Consider the following 18,775-nt stretch of genomic DNA (forward strand, 5'->3'; position numbering starts at 1 on the left):
CCTTCATTTTGCACTCGTCGCTAGAAATGAGTATTCATTAAACGAAGAAGCGACGCAATGTGAAGGAATACCACCGGTGAAGTTTTCATGCGCCGGTGTTCAACGACTGAATTTACCATATTTTCGGAAATCACGTGACAGCTATGAGAAATTAATTAACCAAACTTTCGGCAAGGCTCGAGAAGGTTGTTTGTTTATTTACATTTTGCTTGCTTCATTTTGCTGACGATTAAAACGTACTTTTTTCAAAACAACTAAACTATTGGGTGAACTATGAATTAAACTTTGTAGTAATCCTATGTTATTGAGATGGAGCACGTTCCTAGAGATGTACAGGATAGTAGTTTTGAAGCAGAGGTAGAAGCAAGATGTAGCAATGTTGAAGCAAGTAATCCTGTACTCGATGAACAAGGTGCTGAAAAATTGAAAGGAGATGCTATTGGTAACACACTCTACAGTGAGAGTGGATTATTGAAGACCCTTATCTCTCTCTCAAAGGTACCTAAATTTTTCAATGAAATGAAAGTGTTGCTCAAGTTTGAGTGAAACTCGATCTATGAGGCACTATAAAAATCTTTTCCATTTTCAGTTTAATGATGATGCCTGGTCTGAGCAATTTGAAGAGCAGCTCTGCTTTTTATGGGATATGACTTTTGAAGATGACGTCATTGCTGTTCTCTTGCAACATGACTTTATTAACTTGGCTTGTCAAGTTATTCAAACATCCTCTGTGCCCAGACTAATTGTTAGTTCCCGCTCTACTTTAAAAATCTTCCTGTGGAAGAACTTACACAACAATTTTACTACTCGTTTTTCTTTCAGGAAATTCTTATTGGCATTTTGGGGAACATGAGTGCTCGCAAAGAAGTTCGCATACATCTCGCTCATTCAAGCACTGCGGATATTTTGATTTCATTACTTGCAACTTCTGACTCTCTTACACTGCTGCAGCTGGTTAGATTGTTAAACTCATGTGTATGGCATGTGAACAGGAGCTCTCACACAAATGACGGTGAACTACAGGATGAAGAGAAGCATTTAGATTTACATGCTGAGGTAGAATCCTGGATTGCACTTCTGAAGAATAATTCAGGTGCCCTGAATGAACACTTATCATTCATTTTAAAAAGCTCAACAAATGGTATGTACATATTGCATGTTTCAGTAAAAAGTAAATAAATGAATGAATGAATGGATGACAGTTGTCAACTGCTCCCAATTTTTAGAGGAACTTCTTCAGTCTACATTGGAACTTTTAAACAATCTGTGTTGTACAACATCCAAGAATCATTATTTCAGTGAATTCCTTTCAACCTCCAGTAAGTAACACCCTGGTTCCTCCTACTCACATTGTTTTAGAAGTCAGGTACAGGCAGTGCCAAGTTCATGATATTTATTTTCTGCACCCCTTGTTTTAGTGCTGTTGGAAGGCTTGACTGAGGCTCTACATCAATTACTAGATGTTGGAGAGGAAAAGGAAGCAAATGTTGTGTGGGGAGACAAATCTGAGAAAGCTGCTCAACATTGGACACAGACTTTGAGTGCATTTACTTTGCATCATGCTGGCACAGACCTCATTTGTAAGTAGTGGTTGATGTTCTTTTTCAGCAAAATTTGTTTTGTATTTCAGTGCCTTTCATTCTAATTCATAACTTGTCTTTCTAACAGATGATCAGAGACAAATAATTATGCGGAGTTTGTGCAGCATTTTAGACCCCCTTGGCTTACAAGAGAACATCTTCCCACTTGATTCTAGGAAATTGGAGATCTTGGATTCTATTCTTGATGTCATAGACTGTCTTAAAAACAAAAAAAACTACTCACCCCCTGCTCTTTTGCCAAGGATCCTTACGATTTTATCTTTCCTTTCTGTTGTGACCAAAGATACTGGTAATATTCACAATTGTTCGTTTCACAGCTCCTTGCATTTTTTATTAAATAATTCAAATTGCGTTTGTTTTCATGCATTTAGGAGACCAAGCTGATACTCCAGAAGAAAGTGACAATGAAGAAAGCCTGGAAATGCAATGGGAAGTTCAAAGTAGACTGTTCACATACTGTTTCTCTGTCTTATGTGATATCGACTTAACAGAATTTTTGGAAGCTTTTGGAGACAATCCTATTCCTAAAGTCAGAGCATTGCTGTCTAGCCTGTCACAGTGCTCCGATCACAAAATTGTGAAAATAACGACTGTAATTGAAAGACTTTTGACCTAGTTCTATGAAGTTCAGTACTCTTATACAAGCTTATGGACCATCTTATTTATTTCTTTTTGGATAAATTTGTAAACCAAGAAACAAGCAAAGTCTTAAATAATTATGAATGCAATTTTTTGTAACATTAAATTATATAATTGAATAGACAAGTATCTTTTCATTATTTCATGAACTCCATTTTCCTGTCATGGCCACAATAAACAAACAACCAATGAGGTCAAAGTACAAGGAGCAAGCAGAGGGCAATCAGCTTTGGGGTCTCGCCATAAATTATTTTATCAGTGCCAAGGGTGACTGATGCATTGACAAGGGAGTAAATCTCATACCTCATGGAAACCTCAAAGTGACATTAAGTTGTTCCTCCAAGGAGTATTGTTCTTTAATTTTTTGAGTCACCTTATTTATTGCTGGGCCCTTATCACTTCAGAGAGCCAGACACAGCAGAAGAAACACAGATAGTCACACAAGTGCCTTGCCCTGCTCCTTCAATATGTTTCGTGCAGTTTCAGTGGTTGTTTTGGCATTATTTGCCATAATTGTACAAGACAATTATGCTTTGGGTGAGTCTTAAGTTTGAGCCCCTGTAAGAATGTCATAAGTTAATTATTTTATCATTTAACAGCAATATATAGATGCCTTTTCCCCTCATAAACTTAAAAGACATGTAACTGAGATATGAAAAGAAGATTATTGTACTATACAACCTCATAAATCATGGCCAAACATTACACAGGATCGGATCAACAAGTGCTTGTTTCATTGGAAGGAGAGGCACGTAAGCTAGAATATGTGACAGAGAAAGCAGCAAACCATTGCACCTGCATTGAATACAACTGTGGCTGCTGTGCTCACCTTGTTGAAAAGGAGATAAGGCTGGATAGTACCAGTAAGTGACTAACATCTTCTCCACAACTATCTCGCAAAGTGATATACAACAGAGTGTTTTCTTTTAGTTTGTGCAAATGCAACGTACCTCAAGCGAGACTATGGTTTCTCATTGACGGTAACATTCAACAAATTCACAGTTTTCAATGAAACTATGTCATGTAAGTACTAACAGTATTATTTCACTAATGATATCGATCAAAGTTATTGATGGTTCTTCACATTCCAGTGAGGAATCCTCCACCTGTGTGTATGGGTGCCCCATTTGTAAAGGAGTTTGCAGAGGTTTGTGTGAAGATTTATGATATCCAAGCTTCAGCTGCTCACCTTCATGCTTGTGTCGAAGCAGAAGCCCGCCTCAAGCACATTCATGTTGCCAAGTACGAACTTGGATGTTTTGACATGACAGGAGAAAGCCTCAGGAGAGCTGTAGAACAGCTTGAGAATGAAATTCTGTGATGATTTGTAAAGTTTGGTAGAGAAACCAGATTGCTACAAAAGAAATGTTGTAAACACATATAATTCGCCATAAAGATTAAAAACAGCTGCCTCTATTTCATAATGTTCTTGAATCACACACAAAGGTTAAATACATCCTAACACAGGGAAAATCACAATGCTGGTTCCCATTTTGAATACTGATGATCAAATACGCAATGGAAGCTACAGTAACATAAAATTAAACCAAGTACAGGTGTTATTCAGTCAAAATACTGTCTGCTCCAGAACAGGTAAGCCAGTGGCTGCTTTCAATACACAAATTTCCTTCTACAATATTTACAGAGCAAAAATACACATAAATCAAGGTAGGAATTTCATTGACGACAGATTGTTGGTGAAAAGAAAATTTATCTAAATCTATTAAGTATAGTACTTGTATGGTTTCTATAAATGAAAAAAACAAACAAAGGTTCCAGTTCAATCCTCACTGCTTACTTGCTATGGAACTCAGCCAGGCAGAGCCTGCAGCTCCATGAACCTTCTGGAGGAGATGTCAAGGGTGGAGACAGGCAGTACATGTGGTAGCCGCGATCGCAGTCATCGCAAAATAGTAGCTGGTCCTGTCAAATCAAAAATTAATTTAATTTAAGACATGTTACACACAAAGAAAAACAAGTGTATTAAGAGGAACCTTAAAACTTACATCATTATCAGAGTTGCCACAAATGGAGCAACACTTGCATTCAATGCACTGCCACCGATATTTGCGGTAAGAAATGATCATATTAGCAGTAAATTGCAGACATGACGGGTGACCTGCAAACCAAACACAAGGAGTGAAGGAATTTAAGACAGAATATATTTTGACACACTGATAGCCTGGAGGGTTAATTACCCGAACGTCCACAATCAGCACAAGATACAAGTACTTCAGGAGCACCAGACTTCTTGTTTTCACTGGCATCTCCCAAGCAAAAGTCACAATACGGAGAGGGATTCGCTTTTGGACGTCGGTCTTCAAACGATAATCCACCCTGTTAAGAGGAACAAAGAATGTATTAACTAAAGGAAGTTAAAAACACTAATTGTGTGGTTATTATTTGTCAAAATATTTTAACTATTGAGAAAGAGAAATAGACAAATTGAATCAAACCAAACCAAATCCAAGAATTGAATTCCATTCAATGTGGAGCCCACTAGATGTACAAAACTTTTCAAACTCAAAGCTATCTGAAGAAAGTTAACTTCACCATAGGTATAATTAACATAAAAATTGAATACTCACACTTAGTTACTAAGTTAATTAAAGTACTGTGGAAAATAAGAATTTTATCTTTGATTCATGCAGTGTGAGGTTTTTAACACGCGTGAGGTGTGCTACTCGCTATTTTGGACTAATACATAATCTAACAGGTATAGACGATACTTCAAAATTAATGAATATCAAAGAAACTGAGGTAAAACGTAGTGTGTTTTATCTCCATGACTGAGTGCAAACAAGGAAACAAGAAAAAAATGGAAATCACACACCAAAATAGGGATGGGACAAAAGAGGCAAACAACACACAAAGTTGTAGGGTAGGGTCAAACTACGCTAAATTTTGCTTGTCCATCACCATCATGCGAGCAAGAGGAAGAAAACACTTTAAGAAGTAGATCAAATCTACTTTCTGTTTAATTGTGTATACTGTGTCAAACCAATACAGTCTCATCTTAATAGAATATCAATTTACGATAAATAATTCAAAACAAATCATCACAAATAAAAAGTGAAGGGTGACTTATACTTGCAAGAGAGAACCATCTACATTACTTCATGCACACTAGGCTAATCTGCAAAGCTTTTTGTATATTAAATGCTAATTATACACTAAAAAAAATAAAAAATAATTGTGTGTTTATGTACAACTCCGCTTCTAAACTAACTTGGGCTTGTATCATGCCAATGTAAGTGGAAAAGGGGAGAGAAGGAAATGTAAATGCAGAAAAGAATGGGGTGTAAAACATACAGTAAGATTTTACCAACACTTTTAGAACAATGATCCTCATCTTCAACTTAACACATAGTGGGCTCCACATTTTTTAAAAATCTACATAAGATAAGAACATTGAAACTTTCATTCTAAGCCTTGTCATTTCACCATTGAACAAAATAATTCTTCTGTCGTGATTTATATTGGACACATAAGATAAGGTAAAATGGCAAGCAATTTCCTTGATTGAAGACATGTAACTAGATGAGAACATGCTTTTGGTTGAAAACAGTTTCAAATGTTAACATATGATTCTGCTTTGTGAATGAACGCTTTTTCATATATATATATAAATATATAAGTGAGCAGCAATGACAACCAACATCAGCCAATAATATTGCATCTTAAATAGACAGCATGATACTGACATCATAATTGCAAAGGAGAAAGGCTGAAAAGTTTGCCACCAATGCTAAAACAAAGTACAAAGAAGATGGACCCATGCAACATAAAATTTTGAAAAACTAAATGTAAGATAAAATAGTATTGTGAGCTGAAGGAAACCTAAGATTTTTTTACATGGGACCATCCACTTAACAGCTGTGATGGCAATCAACAGCAAGGCCTACTCACAAACTGCAGATCATGCTGCTCCCCTGCTCACTTGAAAGGCCACCACCACTGATGTTGGCCAACAAAGGTATCTTGTTCTGTGGAGAACCGCTCAGCCTCATTCATCAGCACAGGCTTTCTTCTTTGGCATTTCAATTCAGTCCTATCACTGTCATATAGTGCTCCTATCACACTAGAAAAACTATCACTATTTACGTCCTCAATCATAAATCATAATTTATATATATTACAAATGAACTTATTACAGAAAATAGTAACATTACAATAAATTTTGGCAGGATTGCCAATGATTGCAACATAACTATAAGTAACAAAAGAAGTTCAGAAAATAATGCTTTAAATAGTAACAACAATAATAATAATAATCTTGTGGGTGTTGGTTCCAGCAGTATCACTTGAAAGTTTAACAAAAAGAAAGGCTAACAAGTTGTTTAAAAATCTCACAGCTCATTGAAAGGAACTACAAACACATGGTGCCTCTACCAATTGTATTGTATTATGTATATAGGAAATAATTTCAAACACAGACATGTGCTCTTTTCACAGATTAACAAAGACTAGCTAACTAAATTTGCAACGGAAGGGCGTGTCAGGGGTCATCTTCGTGCCGAGAACTGCACAAACAAAACGTAGCCAACATTACTTAACCGCAAACTGACAGGGGATCATTAAATCAATAACACTCTGGAACCACAAAAGAAAACAGCAAATGCTTTAACTGCATAACCAGTTTCAAAAAACCCTTATTTACATTTCACTATTGAAAGGAGTGAACAAACTCAAGAGACGCAGGGGGAAAAGGATAATCAGCTGATACTGTTGCTAGGGACATTCCTGTTGCATGCATACATAAAACCAGAAAATGAAGTGCAATTTTAGAAAGTTTTTCCCATTTGCTGTCAATCAGGTACATTAACCAGACACAACGCACCCCAGCATCCGTCCAATGTTATATACAATAAATCCACAACACACAGATAGTATTAAGTCTTGAACCGTCATGTTCACTGCTGTACCAAAGTGCTATAATTAAAAAGAAACACAGAAGGAAACACCTTCAAAACCAGATCAACCTGCAGTTTCATCTACTAAATTGGTCCACATAAAGAAAAAGGGCAGGGGGGATGGGACATGTTCAAAGCATTCATCAGCCTTCAAACCGTCACAGATCATTCCAAGAAAGACAATTTTGTGGAGGATTCACAAAATACCTATTATTTGAGTGTGAGGAAAGAAAAGTACTTTAAAATTCCTCAACATAAATTAAGGAGAGTGATATTCAGCACACATTGTATGGGATACATACAAAATTTCACCTTGGTAAGTGATGGGGAATAAGTCAATATAATAATATGATAATAATAATGGTTTCAGTGTAATGAACCTGACAAACAATGCCTCAACATATTACAAGATGCATCATCACAAACACAGTTTGCTACACTCACCACAATAAGTGATTTAATACGTTCACAAAAGTGGAAGTAAAATTGGAACTGAGCATTTAGTTTCTCTCATTAACAAAAGAAAAAAAATGTGGAGACCCATCATTTTACCTAGACATTCTAAGGCCTAGGTAAAAGTTGTGTTGAAGTTGAGTATGTTGTATTTATTATAACTGTACTTTGAAGAAGGTGATAAAGCAAGAGGTGGTTTAAAAGCACTAGAGTTATTATTTAAAAAAAGATAAGACCTGTGCAAAAGCTTTTTAGGTTCCAACCAGAAAGCAAATTACTATTCCTTGCAAGAGGAGAGTGGCCCAGGGTTGTAAAAAGCAAACTGCATAGTAGCCATGCATTATTCCTCTATGACCCCAGCCCTCCACAGCATGTACTAAAATAGCTTACATTGAAGACTAATTCCATAAATTTGGATTTTGTTTCATAAGCACATTGCTTCAGAAGGCAGAACCAGAACCACATTATCTCTGGCTCTGAAATGTTCCTCTGGAGCACAGGAATAGTTTAGGAAAAGTGTCCCTTCCTTCCAAGATTGCAAAAAATTAGTGTTACCAAAAATGTGTCTATCCAACTTGCAAAAGATGGAGACTAAAGATCCCATTTCACTGGCATCGACATTGACAAGCTACTGAATTACAAGCAGATGAGGGTGCTTGGTTTGGTTTGAGTTACCACAGAGTCATGCGTAAAATCATGCATTATGGACACGTACCTCCAAGGGACCTCCCATCATCATCTTCCTCATTTCTGAGTTAGGATCTGAGTCTTCTCCGGCTGGGGTAGTGGGTCTTGAATGGCCTGCTGACGATGGTGTAGGCTTGGTACCAGAGGCACCTTTCGCCTTCTTGGGACTTCCTTCTGTTAAAATAAGAACAAAAGGCTCAGTATCTAAGGTACCAGAAAGACCAATCCAGAATAATACCAAACTATAAGGAAACAATTTTTTTTTAAATAAATAGTAGAGTGAAATCATTATATAAATGCAGAAAGCACCTTAACTGATTTGTACAAAACAAAGAGCAAACCACTTAATTTTTCAACATGCTAAGAAACAAAGGAAGAAAAGAAGAAAGAAAGATGTTCCACAATGTTAAATCAAAGCTCTAAGAACCAATGCTGATAAGTTGATTCTTCCTAGACAAGATGCTATATCTAAATCCCCCAAAAAATGAAATTATGCAGCACAAGAACCTGATAAGGTTGAAATGACAGACTCTACTCAGATTATCTTGGCATCAAAACAGAATGCACATGTTGTTGCACAATAGTAACTACACAATTGTCAACATCAGGTCACCATATACCACAGTTAAAGGTCATTTTCCAAATCACCCAAAAGCCAATCTAACACATAACTAAAAAAAATTATTTTGAACCACCGCCACCAAATTATATTGGTTTTAAAACCATAAAGACTGCTAATATGCAATTATGCACACGGGTACACAAAGCAATCACAGTCGCACTTCCATTAAATCATTTTTGCCATTCAAACATCAATAGTAAGATAAAGATGTCAAGTGACTTTTGATAAGTCAGAAAGCAAGGTAGTAATGTAATATAGTGATAACTCTAAAAACCATTCAAAAAGAATTCAAATTGCAAACAAATGGAACCTAATAACCTGGTATAAGTTTGTCCGATAGCCTTGTGTTAAAACAGACCCTTGTGCTGCAGATTTCACATTGTTAATTATTATTATTATTATTATCATTAAGACTTTTAAAAAGAATGGCGGCTGAGTGATGAGCCACACCTGCAGATTTGGATCCAACCAAAACCAAGATAACAAGGGTCTTAAGAATTTAGAACAAAAATTCTAAGGTCACTTAAAGATTGTTTGCAATATGCTCACATTAAGAAACAAGCAAAAATAGTAGCAACATTTCATGAAAACATGTTAAGAAAATAACTGCATTTTATCAAGCAAACAAAAATGGATCTAACCACATCATTATTACCAATTTCAAAACTTATAAAGAACAATTATTTGAAGTCATTATATTGCTGTGAACACTGCCATACTGGAGCCAAGGACTCAAGGCCACACCTGTTGCTTTTCATTTTACATCCACCTTAATTAAGCAACCTGTATGATATAGATGATGGCAAACACTGGCTCATGATTGGAACCGTCTAACAATTGACTACTTGAATAAGAGAGTTATAAGGTTCTGCTTAAAGCCACCGATTCAGAAATAAAAGAAGAATTAAATACTGAAAGAATTATGGTCTAGAAAGACCATATTAAGTAAAAAATCTTAAAGGTTTGCAGTGCTGTACAGCTAAACCAAGATTTAGTTTCAAAGCATGCAAACAAAACAAAGAAATAAGGCAGTAACATAGACAGGTTTATCCAATCACGTCAACAAATGAACTGTCATAAACAAACTGAATCTTTACTACCTTATGTTTAAACTAATTCTCTACACAAGACTAAATTGTACAGACAAGCATTGCAACCAACAAAAATGTAGACTAAATTATAAATATAGAACTCAGGGAAAAGAAAATTTCAAACTGGCCGGCCAACATCATACATGAGACTAAACAAAGCCCAAAACTATTCTGAAAAAGTAATTAGGTTAAAAAAAAAACAGGGGAAAAACTAATACATAAGTAAAAAGGAAAAACATAATTAAAAATTAAAATAAACTCGGTAATACAAGAGATGCGGAGCAAGCTAAAGAGCATACCAGGGGATTTAAGGAAGGTGAGATACGAGTCTTGGAACTTGCTCCAGCCTGCTGCTTGGTTGTGTCCGGCTGCTTGGCCCGGGGCCTGGCCGTCCGGGCTCTTCAGCGAGTCCCCGTTGCCGTGCCCTGTCGCGCTGCCGGAGGCCATGTCCCCCGGCATCGAGCCCGCGCCCCCTGGGGGCCCACCCACGCCCCCTGAGGGGCCATGGCCCATACTACCGCCAGGACCTCCTGGGCTCTGGCCCCCCATGGCCCCCATGGGCCCGCCCCCAATGGGGCCTGTGCTTGAGTCGTCCTCATCCAGGTCTTTGTTCTTGTGCGAGTGGGTGAAGTGGTAAGTTAGCCCGGGCCGCGTCTTGTACCTGGCCCCGCAAACTACGGGAGTGGAGACACAAATTTGGTTCACTCAAAGGCACCAGATAAATGGAGAGGCAAGAGAGAAGCAGGAAGGAGGAATGGAGAAAGGGAGCAACATAGAGAAGGGGAACACACAGGGAGGTTAGAAAATTACACAAGAATTGGACTTGGTCCATGATCATGCATTTTAAACCCAGGGGAAAAGGGGGAGGAAAAGGAGGGAGGGGAACAATCAACATATCAGGTAGATTGGGCAAGGCATTGGCATCAATCCTTTTTCTTTTAAGGAAAAAACTGTCATCAAAAAGTTATAGGTACAAAGTTAAGAAATATATTAGCTACAATGAACAACCAATAAATTCTGGTGAATTTTGGAACAAAAAGAACACATGTCAAACAATGGGATTAAATGGCATTTTAAGAATGCTGTTGCAGCTCTAAGCATTAATTTCATTTTTCTTGAATTTTAATGTTTCAAATTCAACAGCAAAAGAAATTTGAATAATCATGCCAACTTGTCTTCCTTGAAAGCACACATGCCACATGAGGAGAATAAGAAACAATGGAAACCCCAATCACACCGTATCCACTTTCACATGCTTCAGCACCCTACTCCCAGAGAACTTCCTTGCCATTTAGATTACAAGCAATGCACCCAATAGAGCTAACTAAGAAATGGTTCAGTACATGGAAACATATCTTGGTGGTAGATTAACAATTGTGTGTCGATTTGCAAAAACAGGCATCTAAAACCACAAATTTCAGCTTGTGACTTCAAGAATTCACTAACAATTCCTTACAATATTCATGCACTGATACAAGCTTGAGTCAAAAGTAAATTGGAAGACGTGACAGAGAAAGCACTTTTAACTTACAAATAGAAAATGGCTTTAAATTTAAGGCTAACTTATCACTGGCAACCACCTCAGTTGACAGATTATTTTATTGTGCGATAAAAAATGCGCCTCTGACTCATAAGATGATAAGAGATTAGTTAATAATTAGACTGACAGAAAGCCAACTGAAGGTAGCAAGCTACTGACGAATCGGGCGCAATGTTTGATGGAGAAATGATTGATATTATAAGTCTGATCAACCAAAAATATGTAAGATAAAATTTAGTTTGCATTATGGTTTAACATAGTCCATGTCACCTTCAAATAATAAAAGAAGACCACCAAAGAAAATATAAACATTTGAGCTGAAGTCTAGTGGAGTATTTTCTTACAAATTACTACAGAGTAGGGACAATGCTGGTTAGGTACCATTTTGCTAGTCAAAATTAAATGGCAGAAATGCACAAATCTCTAAAAATTAATAACTGTGTTTTACCATAAGAGCACAACTGTTACGGCTTTTGCTTTGAATAAATACTACAGTGGAACCTGAATAAAAGTGATGCCCATTGCAGATGGTTTTCCAGACGTTAAGGAGTACTAAACCATATCCATGAGCCAAGCTATTTGAGGAACATTCAGGATACACTTTGTTTCAAGCAAACACAACTTTGTGCAAAGTTGTCACCTTTACAAGCAGGTTCCACTGTATCATAAAGGTATAAATGGGTAATTAATAGGCAAATGAACGTGATTCAACGCAAATGATGAGAAGATCATGCTATTTAAATGATGAATAAATCTAACACCAAAATTACAGCAATCTACAACACCACATGCTGATTTGAAAGCCAAAAAGAATGCAGTCTGTTATGGTTTAAAATGCACAACGTTTAAATATTGGCCTTTAGATGACCATACAAAGGAAATTTATATTTATGTTTTAAGAATGTGCACATGATTCACAACCAAGACACAGATTTTGTAACTTTCAAAGGACAATAACATATTGTTTTACAAATTTGAAGGAATTACAGAAAAATAACTTACATCAAGCAATGACAAGGTGATAGTGTGTAACTTCATTACAAATTGGAACATGCACAAATTACAACACATGCAATGAGTCAAAATAAAAAAAAATTCTTTAAATGTTTAAATGATCCCTTAAACAGATGACAACCACCCAACAGAATTGTTATTTCTATTCTATTACCATAGGTATGAAACATGGATTATAAGGAATTAAACAAATTCAGCCATGTGATACATTTTCACATTATAAAGGGGGTATCTCATTTCACTACCCTTCCATTCACTCCTTAACAGCTCCTCTCCACAAGCTCCTCTCCACTCTGAAAGCTCCATCACCATTTCCATTCAGCAACCAATTATCACCAACATTGCAACCAATGCAATACCAACACCAAAAAAACAACACCCCTGTTCATACACATTTGTGACTCCCCCAAAATGTTAATCATTCTTTAAACACAACATTGCCATTCAATCCACATAAGTTACAACAATAGAAAATTAAAAGGTTATCTTTGTGAAGGAAATTTTTACTGTCATTTCTGAAAAGTTGTGCCAATTGATAATAAGTCTTCCCCGTAAAGACTTCTGTATCCCCATGAATTGAGGAAGAAAAGAAAGAAAGAGTGCTAATGTTCAAGAAAATTAGATGTGCACAGGGTAATTGACAGTAAATTACACAGAAGCGAACTTGATTAAGCCACAGAAATAGTTAGAAAAAATATATTGACTTACTATCACAGCCAAAAGGTTTTTCCGGATCTGAAGGGTCTGGATATACTGTAGGATTTTTCTTTTGCCTTCCTCGGCCAGCAGGCTGGAATAAAACACGACAAATAAAACAAGACAGAACACAGAATTTCAATAAATTAATTTGAGTGTTTTCTGCAGTTTCTTACTTTTGCTTTCTTGTTGTGGGGTGAATCATTGGATGATGACCCTCGAGCTGGTTTGGAACTACGTTTTTTCTTTTTCCGGTAAGACTCTTCATAGTCATAATCTGAGTCAGGATCAGGTTCATCAAAGCCTTCCATGTCAAACATGTCATCTTCGTTGATGTACCAGTCCTACGCAAGAGTGAAGATAATTTAATTATTGATAATCAATTACTCATGAAATTATGATTATGAAGCAAATTGCACTGGGAAATAATTAGCTAATTTGAAGAAGTCTTTCATCTAACCTTGGGATCTTCTTTCAGGCTGTCTTTGCTGGCTTCATCATTACCGACAGAAACCGCAGCAGGATTTTCGACTGTGCTAATTGTGTGGAAATGCTCTCCAGCCTCATCACCTGCTTCTTTGGGAGGCATCACGGTGCCCCTACGTGGTTGCAAAAAACTTGACAGATACTGACGCCGCTTTTTCCGCCACCGCTTGGAGGGGTAAGTATAAATCTGCCCCTGAAGGAATCCAGGGAGTCGGTGACGGGCAGCCATGAACAGATTGGAATGGTTCTGGGCCACACCTACAATGAACGATAGGAAGTTGGACAATTACTTGGCTGCCAAGTGTATTCCTCACAGTAGGGAGGCAAGAGGCAAAGAGAGAATCTGACCTGTTTGAGAGTCCAAGAAAGGCATACGCAGTCTTCTTTCGATGCATAGTCGAGTGTTGTAGTTGACAGAGCTTTCCACGGTTTCTCTGTACTGGGAGTCATTGAGGAAGCTGCAGAACCACAACGAGATAGAACGTTAGATTTTCAGTTCGGTAGGTCGTCTTTCAGCATGAAATCTAGGAAATGCCTTCAAACTACACATGAACATTTTAAATTTACACGAGGAATGTGTCAAACCCACATATATATAGAGTAATATTAGTCAGTACTTTTCCAACCAAAGAGGAGGCACCCCCGGGTCCCGGGCCACGACGAAATACGTGTCAAGAACGCAGAAAGGCGTTTCGGAAGATAGGGAAATGTGTTCACGGGGTGCCGAGGGATATTTGAAGATCGGAAGACAGTGTTAAAAGTGTTTTTACCTTTCAATTTTTTCCAATAAAGTCGGACCTGCAGTTTCCACCGCACACGACGCCATGGTGAGGTGAGGAACGCAAGCAAAATGGTCGCTAAACAACAACAACCACTATCGGGCCACCAACCCTACAACGGTGAATAACGTGCTGGCTGTGTTTTAAATTTCTGTCACGTTATCTACATTCTTAAAGGGCCACAACCCACAAAACAGTTATTGAAGCTACGAGAATGACCACGTTGCGAGAGGTGAAAAGCAGAGGCTTTTTCTTTTCAACACGCACAATCCGGCAACACAACTTAACTGTAAGGTGCTGCGATCTGGTGACGATTTCAGCAATCCCGAAAACGAAAACAATTGAGAAGCGAGTGGTAGTTGGCTGAAGTTGTCTGCTCAGCTCGAGTGGTAAATAAAAACACCTAGTCCTTGTTCTTTTATTTATTGGTTTTGCGTTCTTCTGGACCTGACATTTATCAATCGTGTGTGTAAATTTGAGCTTTCTTCGCACTTGTGTGAAGAGTTCCTGGGTCGCCATGGACTGATTCAAATGAAACTGGTGAGTACAGTCTCATTACTGTCTATCCTGCAATCAGTTATTAACCTTAACAGTCGTCATTTACTTAAAGTTTTGAACTTGCCTCTGCGCTTACTGTGCTCTCCTATCTAATTGTTTTAGCTCTGAAAACTGTTTGCTCAATGACTAAAGGTCTTTTTAATTTTTTTTTTTTTACAATGGATTTTTGCCCATTTCAGTTGCAAATATTCTATGACAAATACTTCATTTTTAATTTATTCCTGCCTGTCATCCTGTGAGTTGCAGGTGCAATCTCTGTATGCTTGGTCTTCTGAGGATGATTTATGCACCGTTAATATGCATTTCAAAGAGGATACATTTTCATAAAATTGACTAGAACACATCATTCTTTTTTACGCATGGCATTCCTTGCACCCATAAATACATATGTTACATCTTAACATTGTAGATAAGAATTATTTGCAATCATAGAATATGATCACAGTAACGGTTGTTTTGGCATCCTCTTATTTCCACATGATGATTTAGATGAAAACGCCAAAGGCACTGAAAAGGGCTCCTTATGGCAATTTAATGGCGGTAACGGAGCATAGCCTTTAATGCAATGTAATTTTTTCATTTAGAACTAATTAATGCAGCAAGTTTGGCAATAACCTTCCACCCCTTTCCCCCTCCCTTCCCTCTTCCCTGGGCTCGCCCCTGGGCCCGCCCCTGGGCTTGCGGTGTAATGGATGACTGGGACGCCGAGCTGGGGCACCTGGGGTACCTTACGAGAATGACGGAGGGGGCTGCGCGTGTTTCACGCTCGCACCCGTTTTCTCCGTCAGTTTCTGTCGCCACCAGCCAAGGGACCAGGGAGCCCTTCCGGACGGCCCCTTATCCGACGCGACCGCCAACCAAGTCGCGAGCCTGTTCGGGCTGGCGCGGGGCGGGCCAGATAAACCGAACTAGGGACAGGAAGCGGGGAAAAGTGAGTTCGACGACGGGGCGGGGACGGCGAGAAGCGAGAACGAACCAGTTGAAAAGGAAGCTCGGTCGGATAAAATCTGACACGCGTCTTCCCTCTTCGGCCTCCCCTTCCCCCTCCCTCCCCGCGCAGGGACTACCAGGGACTTCCAGGGACGAAGCAGAGACTACCAAGGAGTGTGCACGGTGGTGCCTCTCTCATTTCGCCACCTCAATTAGAGCGTGCACACGCGGATAAATTGGAGTGTGCACGTTGGGTTGGTCTCGTCTGGCGAAGCAACAAACACCGATGGAGGAGCAGCAGCTCGTCAAGAGGGTCAAGTGGCAGGGCGCGGCGCGGCGCGGCGGCCGGGGAGGCGAAGCGGGGCGGGGCAGCCGGGGCACCGTCGCGCACTGGCAGGGCAGTGGCAGGCACTGGCACGCTGGTCGAACTCGAACGCCAAACTCGCTTTACTTCCATTTACTTCGCCGTCGCGCTGCGCGTCTGAAGTTCGGCTTGCCGTTGCCGCTGGCGGCGTTCGCCCCGTTGGAGGCGCACGGCAGGCGCACAGGCCCACGGCATGCCGAATGTTCGATTCAAGCGGAAGGGGGCGGGGGCGGCTTCGCGACTTGTTATCGCAAAACCTGGCGCTCTGCTTCAGTCAGGTCAGGGAAGTCAGCAGAAGTCAGGGCAGGGCGTGGAGGTCAGTGCTCCGGGCCTCCGCGCTACACTCTAACTATGGGGTGCCCAGCAACTGGGCGCCTTTGTCGCCCGCCCCACTTTTTAGGGTGCCAAATGTCGCCCAGTACCTGGGCACCTTTGTCACACAGTCTCGGGGTGGACAAACCATTAAGAAACCTGCCTTCACCCATAGCTCACCAGCGACTGAGGTGCCGAAGGTGCCCAGAATCTAGGCACCTTAGTCGCCCAGGATCTAGACACCTGAGCATGCTCTACCATGGGAGAGGGCCGGTTATTGTATGATTTGTCCACCCCGAGACTGGGCGACAAAGATGCCCAGAAACTGGGCGACATTTGGCACCCTAAAAAGTGGGGCGGGCGACAAAGGCGCCCAGTTGCTGGGCACCCCATATTTAGAGTGTAGGCAAGCCAGGCAAGCCACTTCGGGGAGGGCGGACGGCTGGCGAGCCAAGCAGAGTCCTCGTCGCCCTGTCTCTGCTCCCACACTCTAATATCCGCACTTGTGAGTTACTCGTTCGTAACCCCCGCGATAGAGCTGCAGCATTGGACAGCCTCATCGGTAAGGGCATAGAGAGGGGCGGATCAAAGCGCGGCGCTCGTCTCGCGGCCTGCGTGAGCAGTACACTGCGAGGAATCCATTTGTCTCTCTCGCACTTGTCCGCGCCACCCGTAGAGGTGCGAGAGAGACTCTCGGAATGAGTCCTGGCCCGGCCTCGCTCTGTCCTTCGCGGCAGAATCCCGTTGGCGCTGGCAGGCTGGCACGTTGGCACCCCACCCTTATCAAGCCCCGGCCGTGCCTCGCCGTGCCTCGCCGTGCCTCGCCGTGCCGGCACAGTGTAAGCCCTGGCCCATCCCGCCCCTCCTTCCTCGCCGTCATGTTTTAACCATCGTCCCTAAGGCACTGGTCCGCCGCTCGGCTGGTCCGCTGAATAGACTGCGACGTTCGTGGCGGCAGGGCGGCAGGGCGCAGGGCGGCAGCGGCAGTGGATAATGCGGCCGTGATCGCGCCGACGCGACGCCAGCGAAGCCTCGGCCGCCAAAAGCCCCGCCAGCCTTTCACGCGCCGAAACGCCACGTCCGACGACGTCCCTTTTCCTCCTTTTTGTAGTAATGTCGCGTTGTGGTTCTGGTTTGTAACGACGCGTTGGTCATCTCGAGGGGTCGTTGACTGCCGTCCCACTGCCAGAGCGTCAGCGTGTCTGTCTGTCTGTCTGTCGGTCCGGCCGTCTATCCCACTGCCTGTCCGGAGTGTCCGGGCCAACTTTTCAGATAGACCGGCACCGCGCGGCACCGCGTGCCCCCCGCTAGGGCTGTGCCATTGTGTAGGGAGGACCCGTTGCGCGGCTAAAGGCCTGCAGTCCGAACAGGGCTCTCTGTCTCTCTCGCGCCCCCACGTGACGTGACGTTACGCCCCACGAGCGTGCGGGAGAGACTGGGCGACGAAAGCGCCGTTCGGGCTTAGGCTTCGTCAACGTGTCCCCCTCATAAAACAGCATTACTGCTCTGCCACGGCGGTGCCGCGGCGGTTTCGCACTGTATCCCGGCCGAGGCTCACTTGCTGCGACGTTGACGCCGGGCGGGGCGGCGGCGAGGTTCGCGGAGACCAAGGAAAAGCATTGTGTTTGCTTTCATTCCGGCTTGTGTTTGCAAATGAAGTTGAATCTCAAAGTGTAGAACGTAGGGAATGGTGTGCGTGTGTGTGTGTGTGTGTGTGTGTGCCCGCCTTATGGCACCGCGGCTGGCGATGTAATGCTCCGGGCATCACGCAAACACACTCTCATGGAGGTTAAGGGGGAGGGGGCGTTCGGGGAGACACTTGGCACTGGTAGGCTAGTGTGGTGGCGGGGCGGGGCGGGGCGCTTGGAGGCCCAGGCCCGGGGCGCCCGGTGCCCCCGCGGTGCGGCCTGGCTCGGCTCGGCGGGCCTGCCTGCGGCGCGGCTGGCGCGGCGGGTTCAGTGTTCAGTCGCGGTCTGCTCGCTGCCGCCAGTAGGCCAGCCGCTTGCCGCTCCAGCCCGACGGCCTCGACGGCGTCGTCTGCTGCGCGCTCTGCTGCGTCGTCTGCTCCAGTGCGCGTGCCGCACGTGCGC

At 41.7% G+C, this 18,775-nt stretch overlaps 3 protein-coding genes across 3 annotated transcripts; 2 read left to right on the plus strand and 1 right to left on the minus strand.

The window, feature by feature from the left end:
• The first annotated feature begins 69 nt into the window (after positions 1–69).
• LOC117641823 lies at positions 70–2,366 on the plus strand. The gene is made up of 7 exons (XM_034379483.1): positions 70–498; positions 590–745; positions 823–1,141; positions 1,227–1,319; positions 1,419–1,580; positions 1,669–1,890; positions 1,973–2,366. The coding sequence occupies exons 1-7, from the start codon at positions 310–312 to the stop codon at positions 2,215–2,217; spliced, it is 1,386 nt and encodes a 461-aa protein (XP_034235374.1). The 5' UTR covers positions 70–309; the 3' UTR covers positions 2,218–2,366.
• Positions 2,367–2,482: 116 nt separating this feature from the next.
• Positions 2,483–3,659, plus strand: LOC117641828. Its single transcript, XM_034379492.1, has 4 exons — positions 2,483–2,777; positions 2,951–3,103; positions 3,171–3,263; positions 3,332–3,659. Exons 1-4 carry the CDS (start codon positions 2,708–2,710, stop codon positions 3,559–3,561), a joined length of 546 nt encoding a protein of 181 aa, XP_034235383.1. The 5' UTR covers positions 2,483–2,707; the 3' UTR covers positions 3,562–3,659.
• On the minus strand, positions 3,603–14,805 carry LOC117641820 (zinc finger protein ubi-d4 B-like). The gene is made up of 10 exons (XM_034379481.1): positions 14,513–14,805; positions 14,091–14,200; positions 13,717–14,000; positions 13,433–13,600; positions 13,269–13,350; positions 10,306–10,680; positions 8,322–8,467; positions 4,439–4,577; positions 4,247–4,359; positions 3,603–4,163 (listed from the first exon to the last, which is right to left on the minus strand). Exons 1-10 carry the CDS (start codon positions 14,566–14,568, stop codon positions 4,035–4,037), a joined length of 1,602 nt encoding a protein of 533 aa, XP_034235372.1. The 5' UTR covers positions 14,569–14,805; the 3' UTR covers positions 3,603–4,034.
• Positions 14,806–18,775: the final 3,970 nt, after the last annotated feature.

This window comes from Thrips palmi, unplaced genomic scaffold, assembly GCF_012932325.1.
Source record: "Thrips palmi isolate BJ-2018 unplaced genomic scaffold, TpBJ-2018v1 HiC_scaffold_15, whole genome shotgun sequence".
Classification (NCBI taxonomy): domain Eukaryota; kingdom Metazoa; phylum Arthropoda; class Insecta; order Thysanoptera; family Thripidae; genus Thrips; species Thrips palmi.

Bases quoted from the DNA above. Each gene is read 5' to 3' on its own strand.
- LOC117641823 (XM_034379483.1), top strand. From the start codon at position 310: ATGGAGCACGTTCCTAGAGATGTACAGGATAGTAGTTTTGAAGCAGAG. The intron at 1,320-1,418 runs GTAAGTAACACC...CCCTTGTTTTAG, and splicing joins TGAATTCCTTTCAACCTCCA to TGCTGTTGGAAGGCTTGACT. The intron at 1,891-1,972 runs GTAATATTCACA...TCATGCATTTAG, and splicing joins TGTTGTGACCAAAGATACTG to GAGACCAAGCTGATACTCCA.
- LOC117641828 (XM_034379492.1), top strand. From the start codon at position 2,708: ATGTTTCGTGCAGTTTCAGTGGTTGTTTTGGCATTATTTGCCATAATT. The intron at 3,104-3,170 runs GTAAGTGACTAA...GTTTTCTTTTAG, and splicing joins GATAAGGCTGGATAGTACCA to TTTGTGCAAATGCAACGTAC. The intron at 3,264-3,331 runs GTAAGTACTAAC...TTCACATTCCAG, and splicing joins TTTCAATGAAACTATGTCAT to TGAGGAATCCTCCACCTGTG.
- LOC117641820 (XM_034379481.1), bottom strand. From the start codon at position 14,568: ATGGCGTCGTGTGCGGTGGAAACTGCAGGTCCGACTTTATTGGAAAAA. The intron at 13,601-13,716 runs GTTAGATGAAAG...ACTCTTGCGTAG, and splicing joins GCCTGAAAGAAGATCCCAAG to GACTGGTACATCAACGAAGA. The intron at 4,164-4,246 runs GTAAGTTTTAAG...TTGATTTGACAG, and splicing joins GTGGCAACTCTGATAATGAT to GACCAGCTACTATTTTGCGA.